The 14,040-nt window shown below is 38.4% G+C and overlaps 1 protein-coding gene across 2 annotated transcripts in view; it reads right to left on the reverse strand.

Annotated features, from left to right (window-relative positions):
- Positions 1–1,522: 1,522 nt before the first annotated feature.
- The window catches only part of PARVA (parvin alpha), a 63,093-nt gene continuing 50,575 nt past the window's right edge, over positions 1,523–14,040 (reverse strand). For both annotated transcript variants that reach the window (XM_021527536.4, XM_021527537.3), the window contains exons 8-13: positions 13,890–13,909; positions 12,637–12,698; positions 11,900–11,968; positions 10,578–10,679; positions 9,743–9,815; positions 1,523–6,431 (exon numbers count right to left, since the gene is read on the reverse strand). In XM_021527536.4, the coding sequence (XP_021383211.1) occupies positions 6,355–6,431; positions 9,743–9,815; positions 10,578–10,679; positions 11,900–11,968; positions 12,637–12,698; positions 13,890–13,909 (403 nt within the window). In that variant the 3' untranslated portion in view covers positions 1,523–6,354. The remainder of the gene's footprint in view (positions 6,432–9,742; positions 9,816–10,577; positions 10,680–11,899; positions 11,969–12,636; positions 12,699–13,889; positions 13,910–14,040) is intronic.

Genomic DNA, 14,040 nt, shown 5'->3' on the forward strand with positions numbered 1-14,040 from the left:
CTCCTGGTTTTACACCACAACTTAAAGGCAGAAAGGGGCACTCAGTCCCTAATCCACACCTATCATTCCTGTCATGTGCACCGCCCTTCTCCTCCTGCACTCCTGGAGGACTGTGAGCCTTTCAAGACAAGTACTTTATCCTAGCATCACCATTCATGTATTCAGTGTATTATTATATATTATGCATTCCTGGCAGAAGAGAGAAAGTAGAAGCTCAGCAGGAACCTCACAGTGAAACAGAGGCAGGACAGAGGTCAGCCTGTTTTCTCTTCAAAATGTGTTTGGGAATTTTAACACCTTTTGATTGACTGAAATACAGGAGCAGGCCTTAGAGGAGGCCCAGAAGGCAGGTTCTTCCCCCAAATCCTTTTTCACCTTTTCAACAGCTTAATCACCAGCTAGGCTCCCTCTTGTCTCCTTCTGTCTCAGTTGATGTGGAGTTACTCTACACACCGAGTTCAGCTTAGGCATCAACAGTGCCCCTGCAACAACAGTAAAAACACTATTTCCAAGTATTTCACCTTCATTTCATACTGCAGGATTCTAAAAAGGAGGAGGAATGACTTCCATGGCTGCAGAAGGGTATTAAAGCCACATCTTTTGCTTTCTGCATGAACAGCAATGAAAAGCTTGAGGTACCCAGACCATGACCTTTGTGTTGTACTGCAATGTTTGCAGAAGAGCAAGTCTACTTGTTCTTCGGGACAAAAACCACAAAATTCAGGACAAAAGCTCCAGGTGCCTATGGTGGGGGTTAAGAATGTGGATCCTAAGCAAGCAGAATTGCTTCTATCCAGCCCTGAGTAACAGACTGGGATTGAAGAACTGGCATTAAAACTCACCCTCTCTTTAGTGTTCCCTGTTGATTAGGCAGCTCTGCTTGGTGGTTTCAGCTGTACAAGGAGACCTAAAGATCAAACACCTGCTTCTGGATCCCAGCCAGTAATTCAGTGGCTATAAATGTCGATCTGGAGCACTTTAGATGCCTATATTTTGGACTGGTTCCAAGCTCGGGAAGCTCCTGCATTGAAGGGTCGCAACAAAAACAAGTTTATAAAAAAAAAAAAATCTCAAAAATCTTCCTAAAAGCAATTATTTTCTGACACGAACAAAACAATTTCAATGTTCTGCTAACATTTTGTTAGATTCAAAATTAACAAAATTGCTCTGAAGAAAATTACATTATATCCATCTGGGATATCCCCACTGAAGTGCTCAGCACCACAAAGTTAAAAGTAAAGGTGTTCTTTGCTATTTTGAGTCAAAGACAGCATTTTCCTGACCTGCTGCTGTTAATCATTTCAAACATATGTTTACATGATTGCTTTTGCCAACCCCCGTTCAGCTGTCACCAGCCCCCACAGAATATAATAATAAACACCTTGCACACCCACAAAGGGGTTACTGGAAAAGAGTTGGGTGCATGGAGAGGTCTGGAAGTTTCAAGAACACAAAACACACAGTTTCCCTAATTTTTTGTCAGAAACTCATCCCTTGACCAAACAACAACATGCACTGTTGATTTTCAGGTGCAAATTTTATTGTGGATCATAACAAAAGGTTTCAGGAAAAGCACAGAAAAAAACAATCAGCAAAAGTGTGTCTTTTACTTATAGAGTACATATATTCTGTGAAAACTACTAACTCTGCAGTTTAAGGCAATGCAGTTAACTTAAACGAATAATTATTTTTTAATACCTGTTTAGCAAATATTGAAAATCTTATTTTTTCTCAGTTAGTTGGATATTGAAATTGAGGACCAAATGTTTCAATGACTCTATTACTGTTGTAGAGTGCATGGCATTATTGTTAGACAGAAAAGAAAATCTTGTTCTTGCATAAACAAAGTCACACAAAATATTTTCAGAATACTTAAAATTAGCCCTCGTCAATGTTGCATGACTCAAAACCTCTTTGAAAAATCTGTGGATACTGAGGTACGCCGAATTTTAAAATTTTGGTGATGCTATCTCAAGTTTTCACGTGGCAAATCAAAATAAAGTATCTTCATGCAAGCTATTTGTAACTTTATACAAAGGATTTCTTCAGTCTGTAACTGTACTTTGACTGTAAAGAGAAAGCTCACACTAATTCCTACAATAAAATGACAGAAGTCTACTATAGGTAACAGTGTAAAAATCTTGCAAGAGGTCTTCAAGGCACTGTTTTCTCTTTGGATGTTTGGCCATTAATGAAGGTTGTTTGAGAGGAAGACAAGAATAACAAAAACTAGACCTAAGGCTGGCATCTAGTACACTAAATATCACATATATCTTTATCTAATGAAATAAACTTCTAAAAGCCATTCTGCTTTACAACACTATGGCTTGCAGTAAGGTGTCTGCTAAAATAACCTGAAAGATTAATTTAAAACAGAATAAAAAGTATGAACAAAAGCCAACCAAGTACCTCAATCATCATGGTCATGGTCATGATGGTTGAATGCAACCTTTTCCCAGCACTGCAACACTCTGTAAGACAGAGGCTCAGGTGATTTCCTGCCACTTGCTCCTCAATTCACTGCAGTAGACTGGGACCTTATCCAGCTCCTGCTGGTCCACTTGAATTCCTGAGCTATGGAGCAGCAAGGGCTGCTGGCCCCTGTAACATGGAGCTACTCCTGACCAGGAAATGTAAAAAACTGCATATTCTGCAGTCAGAACATTTAATTGGAAACTTGGTTCGTTTGGATGCCATCAGAAATACAGAGCAATCCAATTCTGGGCTTTATGTGTCTTGGGTAAAATTATGCAAAGGCTCCTTTTCACAGGACTCATTCTTTATGGCAAATAACAGCCAGTCAGCTGAGAAAGAAATTGAAAGGAGCTGACCTCAAGATACTAGGATTTTAGGTAAGTATTTTGACAACACCTTGTTGACACACTATGAAAAATCTGTACCTCCTCTTAAAAAAAAAACAAAACCCAAACAATAAGTTTTGTGTGGTTGAAAGAGCATGCCAGGATCCATCAAGAGGGAAAGGATGCCCATCTCCAGCCACAGAAGAAACCCAGATACCATATTGCTGGATGCAATGGGTGAATCAGAAGTCACAAGAGGGCTGTGGTGGATCCACAATGCCCCAGTAGCAAGCAAACCTGCTTGTTTGCTACTCAAGGCAGGCCAAGAATTGGCCACTTTTTGGTGGGCTCAGCTGCCTGTGGGCCTTCGTGTGCCATAGCACAACAGACAGGCACACTGGTCTGGTGGGTGGGATCCCAGCAGCACCACGAGATCCTAGGCAGGGCCTTGGATTTCCTCTGCTGGCCTTTAGGATCCAAAGTCTCAGCCTCGAGACCCCAGGATCCCTCCGGGACCACCAGAGGAACTGGCCTCTCCAGGTGGCTGCTCATGTCTTACACGAGCTAAATCCATCCATTCAGGTCTACTTAATTATGTTAAGTAATTATAAACAAACCTGGGATTGACTAAAATTTAAACAACTTCTAGCTTGATATAAACAGAAAAGAGAATTCCTCTTCCAGCATTAGGTCAGGGTGCACTGCAATGTATCAAGAATAAAAGAAACATAGGTGGGGCAAAATTTGGCCCAATAACTTTTCCCTTCCCTTCCCTACACCAACTGCTGAAAAGCAAGCTGTCTGCAGTAGCATTCTATATTTCTCTTATGCTCAGAAACAAAGCAATAAATATTAGATATAATCTCTATATTAGATTTTGTATTTATCTGATAGCTATTTAAATCTACACTGTCAAAAATATAAGCAGTGATCACTCCTACATGGCAGCATATACTATTTGTATGTCAGTATTAAAACTATCACATGGATCTATATTTACACAGGACACTTCTGTTTATATAGCAGATTTTAGTTCACATAAATTCTTACCATAGGATAGATAATTGTGGAAAGGTTGGATATTGTTTAAATGCTTCTAGGGTTCTGCATAATTGCATTTCAGCATGAGGATTTAATAATTCTGTGTCAGTTTCATGTTTTATAAGGATGGAAATGGAGTCCGACAGATAAATCTCCAATAATGTTATACCAATATAGCACAAGAAATACAAGTCCAGGCAAATAAAGCAGTTTCACTGTTCACTTTACCCATATAAATCTCCTCTTTAAAGAAAGTGCACTCCTGAAAAAAAGGCTGTCAAAATCTTTCAGCACTGTTGAAATGTAAAAGTGTTGCAGCTGAGCATGGTCTGAAGAAAAAACATCATTCATTTTTTAATTAGCTATTACAATTACCACTAGGTGTGCAAATGAAAAACTTGCATGTTAAACATTAAAATAAGCTGAAATTCTTGCTAATGTATACATGAGAAGTTCTGTCTCAGTTTGCTCAAAAAATGTTTGGTTATTTCCTATTGTTTAGCTTCTCAGATACTAAAGATATAATGAAAATGCTTATTTTCATTGAGGTCAAAATGTCCAGCTATTTCTCCCTGTAAAGGGGAAATAACTGCTGTTTTCTGTACCTCTAATTTCAGAAACTCAGTTAAAAACACACAGGTAAAAAAATATTTTAATAAAGATATTTAGAGTGCTTATTACAATCAGGTAATTTCTGAGATCAGAGAACATCCAGGTATTGTCCTTTGAATTGAATACTGACTTTCCCTTGAAAAAGTTCATATTATTTCTCAGAAAAATACTTTCATAGCCCCCCAGCTGAAGTCAGTATCACCTTATTGCTAAACATCAGCTGGTGTTTAGCAAAGACAGGAAATAATTGCTGGAGTTCCCTCTGTGCTAATGTTATACTGGAAAGCTCTACATAAAAAAAACCCCAAAAAAACGAACAAACAAAAAAAAAACAACAACAAAAAGAAATGGAAAATGGAAAACTATGTAATGTCTTACATCATGAGCAACATCCAGCTGTTATTGAGTGTCCTTGCCAGCTCTGCCTTTCTCCTGATGATGATTCAAGAACTGACAGATCGCTTTTCCTTCCTCTGACCTCAGCCAGTTCTGCTGCAATTGATGGCTGTTAACAAGGCTCCTTCCCGCACTAAGCACTCCCAACATTTCTGAAGAGTTATCAAGGAATTTCAGTCTGAGGAATTCTCTTCCTGACTGTGCAAACCAGGATCTCAAGAATTTGCGGTTGCAATGGAACATTTTGTTTTAGAAGTGCTCCGGGCAGCCTCTACCAGCTTCCTCTGGAAGCACAACTGGTTCTTGGTACCAGTCTAAGGGAAGAATCAACTCCCACTTCCCTTTGGTGTCTTTGTTAAAGCCAAAACCAAACAGATAACATCTCAACTGGTGGTCATTAAATTAAAAAAAATCTTTGTAGCCATGTAAAATCACCAAGGAACTTTACACTCTAATGGAATCTTTGCAGATGGAAGTAGTTTTGGCCATTTCTAGAAAATGAATCTTATTTTTTGTGTTGAACATTATGCAGCAACATACATTCATCATAAAATCAACCAAAGGGACAATTCTAAATTCTATTTAGCAATCAATCTAAACTTGCAATCTGATAATCCTCTGATTAAACTGCCAAAATAAAAACAAGCCGTTCTTCTACTTTCTAAAATTATATAATAATACAAATATTATCAAAAAGCTGTATTACACAGGTGTGTCTTCCTGAAAACTGTTCTTTGCAAAAAAGATCTCTTGAACAGAAACAAGTGACAAGCTGCAAAGTGTGGCTCTGTGGAATGCTGAAAATTGTTATTTGCAAAAAAGATCTCTTTCTTGAACAAAAACAAGTGACAAGCTGCAAAGTGTGGGTCTGTGGAGTGCTCAGTAGCACATACTGAAGCAGAGTATCACAGCATAGTAAATCTGAAGGAATGAGTAGCCACTTCAGCTTGTACACATAAAATTAAAGCCTAATAATAGCACTGGAACTACATATTCAGAGGTTATGTTTCTCCTTCTTAGCTGTCATGTGAACAAGTGTATTTAACTGCACATTCCTCACTATTAGAATGGAACTGTCTTATCATGGATAGAAAATACTCTTCCCTTTCCCAGATTAAAAAAAAAGAAATATATAAAAATAATTAAGTACTCAGTACAGAATATTACTGTGATTGTCTCCAAAGGCTGATTTGAATTAAACTTTCTAAATTTTTTTTTTCATTGTTGCTTCACCTATTAAAAACAATGAGAAGACAACCAAGACATGAATTTTCCCAAAATATACCCAGATACCATCCCCTAAACCCATTTTTCTCTATAAGTTATATTAGTTTTAAATCTACTGTGAAAATAGTAGTGTCAGAATAATCAACAAATAACCAAAAATTCTCCAGATAAATGGTTTTGTTCCTTTTAGGATAGAGATGCAGAGGAACACCAATGAAAGATATGCTAGTTATGATGTTTTCTTTGTTAACACTCCTTTGTGACCCAAATAAATTCTTCACTCCACATTCCTGTATTTGGAAAACAGATTGTACAGTACTCTCAGTGTAGACTTCAAGTCACAATTTACAATATCTAGAAAAAAGACAGGAAAGACAAATTAGTAACTACATTAGCTCCAAATGTTTTCCCACTCTCTACTCCTTTCCCTTGCTCACATTAATAACCATGAACATTAGGTCACAAGGATAGCAAAAAAGAGTAAAAATATCAATAATACACAGTTTTCAAACTGGCAACTCAAAACTTGGTGTTTTAGCCACTTCTAGTTAGGGTTACAAATAGCTACTGCTGCTGCTGCTGAAATGTAGCCAAGCTCAGATGCTCCTCAGTCTAAGTGTGCCCAGGATTATACATACTTATGACTTCATCTTCAGACAGATGTGGCTGAAAAGTAATGATTTTGAAAGAAAGTCATCAGGCAGTAACCAATGGAACCTTCCTCTTTTGTAAGAATGGTAGGACTTGGCACATTCTGGGTTGCAACATCCTTCACGAGGCCTAATTTCAGCAACATAGCCAGAGGCAAGTCTAAATTTCCCAGAGAATCTAAGGAAGCTAGGTGTACAAGTGCCCCTTGAACAAACATCTGAAAATTCTTTGAGTTAGCTGACATCCATGGCTGAATCAGTCCTCAGAAACTCAACAACTAAAGTAAAGGATTTATATGAAACAAAAAACTAATGAATACCTTATGTTTCAAAGAGCAGTTCTTGAGAAAGTCAGTATTATTTCACAAGAAATCTATAAAACAAACTGACAAGTACTACTGCAGCAGTAGTGCTTTAGTCAATCTCAAAGAGAGATTCAGAATTGCCCTCAGCAAGAGCAGAGTGGAATTAGAATTGTCCTATCTCTTTCTGCTGAGTGCATAGGAACTCAAATTTCTCCTACCTGTGGCTCTTGGAATTGGCCAAAACCTCCAAGTAAGCCCAGTAAATAGTGTATTGTAGTCATCAGAGTTTGAAGTTTCTCATGGATTGTGAAGGGGTCACACTTTGAATAATTAATCCCATCAAACCTATGCATGGTGTCCTAAAGTGTGCCAACTAAAGATGTTGAATTTTCATCCATGGACAAAGAGTGGAAACACTCAAGGCCAGATTTTATGCCAGGCCTGTGCACGGTCATATAACCAGAGCCAGCATGGGTTTGTGCCTCTTCATAAATCAGATGAAAAATGCTTGGTATAAAATGAAGAGGAAATGCCACAAGCTGCAGGAAGGGTGCATTGCTCCCACAACATCCCACTGCAATCTGTAATACTGTTTGCAAGCAACATTGGAAGTTTCCTCTTTCAGGCCAGCAGCAAGGTGCAGGATTATTTTCTTTCCAAATATAGAACTTCTGTTATTAAAGAAGTAACTTTGCTAGGTCTTTACAAACACACCACCACAAAAAGATACCACCACCAGCACAAAAGAATTCCACAGAAGGGCTCAAAGTAAAAGAAGCACGCTGCCAGATAAAGATGGGTTATTTCCATTGCTCCATGGGTTTGATTAACACATGTAACATTTTACTGGTTGCAAGTTTCTAAAAGAGAAACTTGAGTTTGGTTTTGATGTACACATTGCAAGGAGCTCTGAAAAAGCTCAAACTGTAAATGAATTTGTTATAGATTCAGCAAATTAATGTTCCAGCTATTTTTAAAGTAAAAGGTCACAGAAAGCTTTTTAAGACCTTTTCGATTATATTGCAAATAACCCAAATAAACTGTTGACCCCATAAAAATCATTGGTTTTTATACTCATTTATTTAACTGCATTCTTTTTTTTTTCCACTAAATATGTTTTTCATATTCTAAAGCACTTTTCAGCATATTTTTTCCTCAAGAACCTCAAAGAAACAGTGTAGGAATTCAAAGAGTATTTAGTGTACACATTTAGGGTAAGATCCCTTTCAATACCCTTTTGCTCACTGGAAATTTTAAGTACAGGCATTGTGCCCAATGTAACAACACATAAAACAGATGTGTTTTTCCATTCACTTTGGGCAGGAAGTTTCATATTAAGCATTTCAATAATTGCACAAGAAATGTCTTATATATGCTGAAATATCCTTATGGCTTGATTTATACTGGAAAAATTAGCTGTCCCCTAGAGCAATAAATACCTGAAAAATTAAATGCCATAAGAATTTTAAACCATCCATGGGGAGTAAGGGATCACAGATACTCTGTGTTTTACTTGGATCCCTCGATTTCACTGTTTCCCCAGTCTCCCTTTGACTATTTCAGACATAAAGGCTTGTGATACACTCACCAGTGGTACAGTGCGCATGACTGTGGATGAGAGTTCCAGCAATCAAAAGAAGTAAGAAAACCAAGCTGGGTAGGTCCAGATTTAATGCACAGGCTCAATCCTGAGATGCATTGTTTTGTGTGTCTGTGTTTTGTGTGTCTGTGTGTGTATGTGTCTCTGTGGCTGCTATAACCTGGGAGTTGGGAGGGATGGAAAAATCCCTGAATAGAACAGAACCTGATTCAGCAACGAGTGCCTGAATCTCCTGGGAGTCTGGCTGTTAGAAGCAACACTTCTGACATGAGCTTTTGTCAACTCCTCAGGGAATGACAATCCAATATTGTGGCAGGAAAAGACTGCGAGCACCATGGAATATAAATCTGAAATTGGTCTTGAAAAGACACAGCTATGTTGATTATTGTGGCAGGTAACCAGCAGGAGACCAGATATCATTCCTGGTGGGAAGAGGGGAGGAGAAGCTGTATGCCCAGCTCCTGCATGGTAAGAAGTGGCAACTTCTCACAGGAGGAGCTCCAAAAACACCCATTTACCTGGTGAATCAAGAGCTCTGTCTCCAGCCTGAAAAGCTGCATTTAAACACTGTATGTGTATGAATGGAGTGGAAATCCCAATGCTCTTGAAGTCAGCAGCAAAACGTTTATCTTCCCTGAAGCATATTCTACTGCCAGTCCCCAGCTCTACATCTAATTTAAATATGCATGATTAGGTCCTGCATTCAAAGGCATGTACGTGAACATTTGAAATTCTTCTTCCACAACATCTCCTTCTTTTGTGAAAATCTTATTAATTACTGGAATACTCAAGGTTAATGTGAACATGTTAGATGGAGGAAAATGGAGCAATTGGAACTATTCACATCTGCCAGTAACACCAATCACAACTGTGTGCTCTTTCTTTCAGGAAATACTGGAGTATTACTGCATATGTTTGGCCAATGAAGAAAGGAAGCATTGCAACCTTTGAAAAAGTGCATTTAAAATACAGAGTTCCTTGAGCACTACAAAATGTACCTTGCCTTTTGCTGCTGGATTAACTTAACCTTCATTTAGCCACACCATAACCTTGTAAGATCTGGAGCCAACACAAATTTTTAAGGAGATACAAGAAAGGTAGAATAGGTACCTTCTGGTCTTGGTTTTGGCTTTTCCAATCCACCATCCTGCATTAGCTCAAATGCAAAGGATACATTGACAACCTGGCAATACAACAGAGGCAGTCACTCTTGTGAACTCAGAGCAGTGCAAATGGTCAAGGCAAGATATATGTAAAGCTGCAGACCCAGATATTCAGAAGGAAAAAACAGTTAGGGCTCTGTATCTGGTCTTTGGAATCCAGACAATCTGCTGCTTTGTTGTTTCTGGGTGATGATGGTTGCAGAAAGATAAAGGTAATTGAAACTTAACATGAACTAGCACAACGTTCACTAAAATTATTTACAAGTAAGCACAGACCACCTCCTACCAGTTCAAAAATTAGAACATGATGGCCCCTGAAGTGCTCTTGTCTTGAACAGACAGATGAATTGCCTGGATAGCTACAGACACTAATGTAATGTTGGTCTTAAATTGACTCATTGCACATATATGTCTTTGTGTTTCCAAAACCCATTAAACCTTTCCAATGTTAAATTCTTGGATTTTGGACACACAGAAAAAATCAATTCTATCATCAGTGTAATTCTATATATGTTAATGAACAGTAGGTCTCGTTCAATGACAGCACCACACAATGGCTGCCAAAATCTGTTAATATTTGCTAACCACCTCATCATTAATATAATTTTCCCTTTTATTCCAGCTAAGTATTAATACTGATTTTTTTTTAATACTTGGAAATGGTTAGCAGTACGGTCCTTTCTTGATTTCAGCTATTAGCATCAAACTTCTGCAGAAAAGTTTGTGTTATCCTTCTACAACTAGACATGTTTGTTTTCAACAGGAAAATGAAATCTAGTTACCTTTTGTTCAAAACTATCAGGAGTCAAGAAAAAGCTGTGCAGGGGAACAAAATAGCCTTCCAGGAGACCCATTAGCAGGACTAAGTACACTCCATCTGCAAACTGTGAAAAAAAAAAAACAAAACGTTTCTCAGCACATTTTCTGAAAAACAGCTCACTGCTTCTCTTTTTGAACAATGGAACAGGATTGCCCAGAGAAGTGGGCACCCACCCTGGAACTGACCAAGGCTGGATGGGGCTCTGAGCAACCTGGTCTGGTGGAGGTGTCTCTGCAGGAGGGATGGAACTGGATGATCCTGAAGGTCCCTTCTAACCCAAACTATTCCATGTTTCTGTGGTTTTGTCACAGGCCTATGGGTCTATCAACCCATCACCTTCCTGAGGCAGGTGATTTTCTTTCAACTGATGGAAACACAACCTCTCATTTCAGGGAATGCTGTTTCAGATAAATGCTTAAGGAGTTTCTAGGTACTTTTGCCCCAAGGTAAACAATGCAATGAGCAGAAATAAGGAATGCCCTTTTGAAAGCCTTTACACACAATTTCCATCTAAATCTTAATTTTACCCTTAATAAATCTCTATCTGCTTGGTAGGTGTGCAAATAAAGCAGAGATTCTTAATAACATGAATCAAGACATAAAAGAAAGCCTGACCTGAAGACCCCTGGGGTTTTTCGATAGTGCAGATCCCATCCCTTCCTGCCTGACCCTGTAATTTTCTTATGATAACTGCTGCAATTGTTCACATGGGGAGGTATTAATACAGCAGGATTAAGCTTTTCTTTTACCTTCTTTTCAGCCAATTTAGCAGCTGAGAACAAGACAGAAGAGCATGCAGCACATTATTTCTGTGGTGCAATCAAGCCTGCAGCCCAGCTGTACAGCTGCCTGCACACTTGAGTAGCTTTGCTCTTGAGAATCCCCAAATTTCCCCCTGAATAGAAGCATTGTGATCCCATGTGGCTGCGTGCTTTTGCAAAGGTAGGCAGGAAATCACTGCTCAGCCTGGCACTGGAGCAAACCAAGGGCACACAATTCCTTCCTGGCCAAAACAAGCAGGTCCTCCTTACAGCACTTGGCAGCACCCAGAAGGTAGCATTTGGTAATTAATTTTTATGCTAATGGAAGTACAAAATTGTTTTAGATGCTTAATTGGTGAGGGTCTTCTCTGTACAAAACGTATTTAGAAATGAAGGGTTTCCTGCTGAAATAACATCTTAGAGCTCATTCAATAATAATTTAGTGAAATTTCTGGATAAAACTGAGGGTACAGTGCATAACATAGTGCAACTACTTCTCCCCTTTAAGGCTGTAAAATCCTACCTGCGTGTCCAGTTCAGTCACCTCCAAATTCAGTTTATTCAGATGCTTGTTCACAAAGGTTATGAGAGTCTGAAATACAAGAACAGTGCAATGAAGGTCTATTCAGAAGGGCAGCAGTTTAACACCAGCAGTATGAACTCCACTCAGAAGAGAATCTGCATGAGTGAAGAGATTTCAGCACAATCTCCACATTTTGAAATTGAAATGTGACATTAAAAATTGTTTTAAATTTATTTTTTTACAAGAATGAAAAACAGAAATAAAATGAATGCAATATATATATAAGAAATACACTGTTAAAACACAGAAAACCCCCAAATTTTTAGCACACTATGGGGAAGTCAGTAATTGGACTCCACTCAAATCTGACAGCAGCCAAAATACTGCAGGGTCAGACCTCTGGCATCTGTAAACTGGATATCTTGTTGGCATCAGTACAGTCACTGTACCAGTTGGGTTCTACTCAACACACACTTTGTGAGAACTTTTCTGATGGAAACTTTGATAAGTATATGTTGTTCCATGTTCCAAAGTTAAGTTCATGCTGCTAAACATTAAATAAAAAGTAACCTTATAATCATGTCTTTGTGTAACTAAGCATAAAGCTTAATTGTATTTAATGTATGCAAAGCATGCCAGTTATACATTATATCCACACACACCACATCCACACCATCTAATACATGCAAGCATGCACATGAACACATTAGGTATCTTAAAAATAAAAACCTTCCAACCTTTTTCACTACATTGAGCTTGTCTGGGGCATGGTCAAATAAAGTGTCGAATGCATCTCTTTCTGAAAAACATTCAGTGCCGTTAATATACTGAGCAGCAGTTGTTCCAGTGCAGAATAAACACTTACTGAGACACACATTCATTTGAGACAACACAGTCAACAAAATGGTTCAATATAGTCTCTATATTCCAAGTACCAAATAGTTTGCATACTTCTCTCTTGCTGCAAGCTGCTATTAACTTATTCTCTATTAGTCACAAAAAAGCATCATTTTCAGGTAAGATTTGGATCACCTGAAGATCCTGTTTCTCAAAAATAAGCAAAGAATAGCATCTTTATGCATGAGATCTTAAACAGCCACATAGAGACAGCCAAGTAACCAAATCATTTTTCTGCAGAAGAACATGAGTTTACATTTGTCTCTACATCTACAGAGGAAGGTTTTCCCCAAAGGCCACTGACTGCACTATTAAACATCTCAAGCAGGTTTATGATTATACATCTGCAATACAGTCCTCTGTATAGATGTTTTGGGCCATTCTCAGATACAATTTAGGGCACTTCCAGCAGGACAGCCAACCTAAGGTAGCATGACTGGAGTGCTACTGCAGTCACCTTCTTGAAGAAAAATATGTAAAAAGGCACCAGAGCCTTTTAAAAAAAATTTAAAAAAAAACCCAACAAAAAAAAAAAAAAACACCAAAAACAAAAACCCAAAACCAAAAGCTAGAGTAGATCCAAAGGCATTTGTAGAAGGCAGACTTTGCACCAAGACTCAGGTGAGTGTTCTCTACTGACCAGCCTCAGTCCTGGCAGTGAGACACATGAGGCACAGGACCTTGCATGGCATGCAGGTCTGCTGAAGAATGACTCAACATTTTTAAAGTAGCTAGTGGATCTAGAATATCAGCATTCACCAGCTGGCTCATGATAAGACACCGTTTGACATTATGCTGGGAACTCAGGATCATTAATACCACTGCAATAATGTTCTGGAGGTTAAACCACAAAGCATTATGCAAATTAACATGTGCTGAAAAGCAATGAAATGTGTTTTAAAAGATGGTCAGAGTTATTTCAATGTGTTTTTTTTTCCCTTTTGTTAACTGCCACAACAGCCTGTGGCGCATATTTGCCAGAATAACTTGAAATCCTCTCCTTTCTTGCCACTTGATCAAAGTGACCATGCACTGGGAACTCATGTACCTTCTGGCTGCCTCAAGAAAAGAGACAATAATCAAATGAACTTACCATGCCTTCCTGATAATGCCCTGTGGGAAAAAAAAAAAAAAAAAAAAGGAAAAGAACAAAACAGTTACATATAATTCACTTGCAAATATTGTGCTGCAACAAAACCCAGCATACATGGTAAGGTCTTCAGCTTGGTGAATTATGGAGTAGA

Source organism: Lonchura striata, chromosome 5, assembly GCF_050655825.1.
Source record: "Lonchura striata isolate lonStrDom1 chromosome 5, ASM5065582v1, whole genome shotgun sequence".
NCBI lineage: Eukaryota > Metazoa > Chordata > Aves > Passeriformes > Estrildidae > Lonchura > Lonchura striata.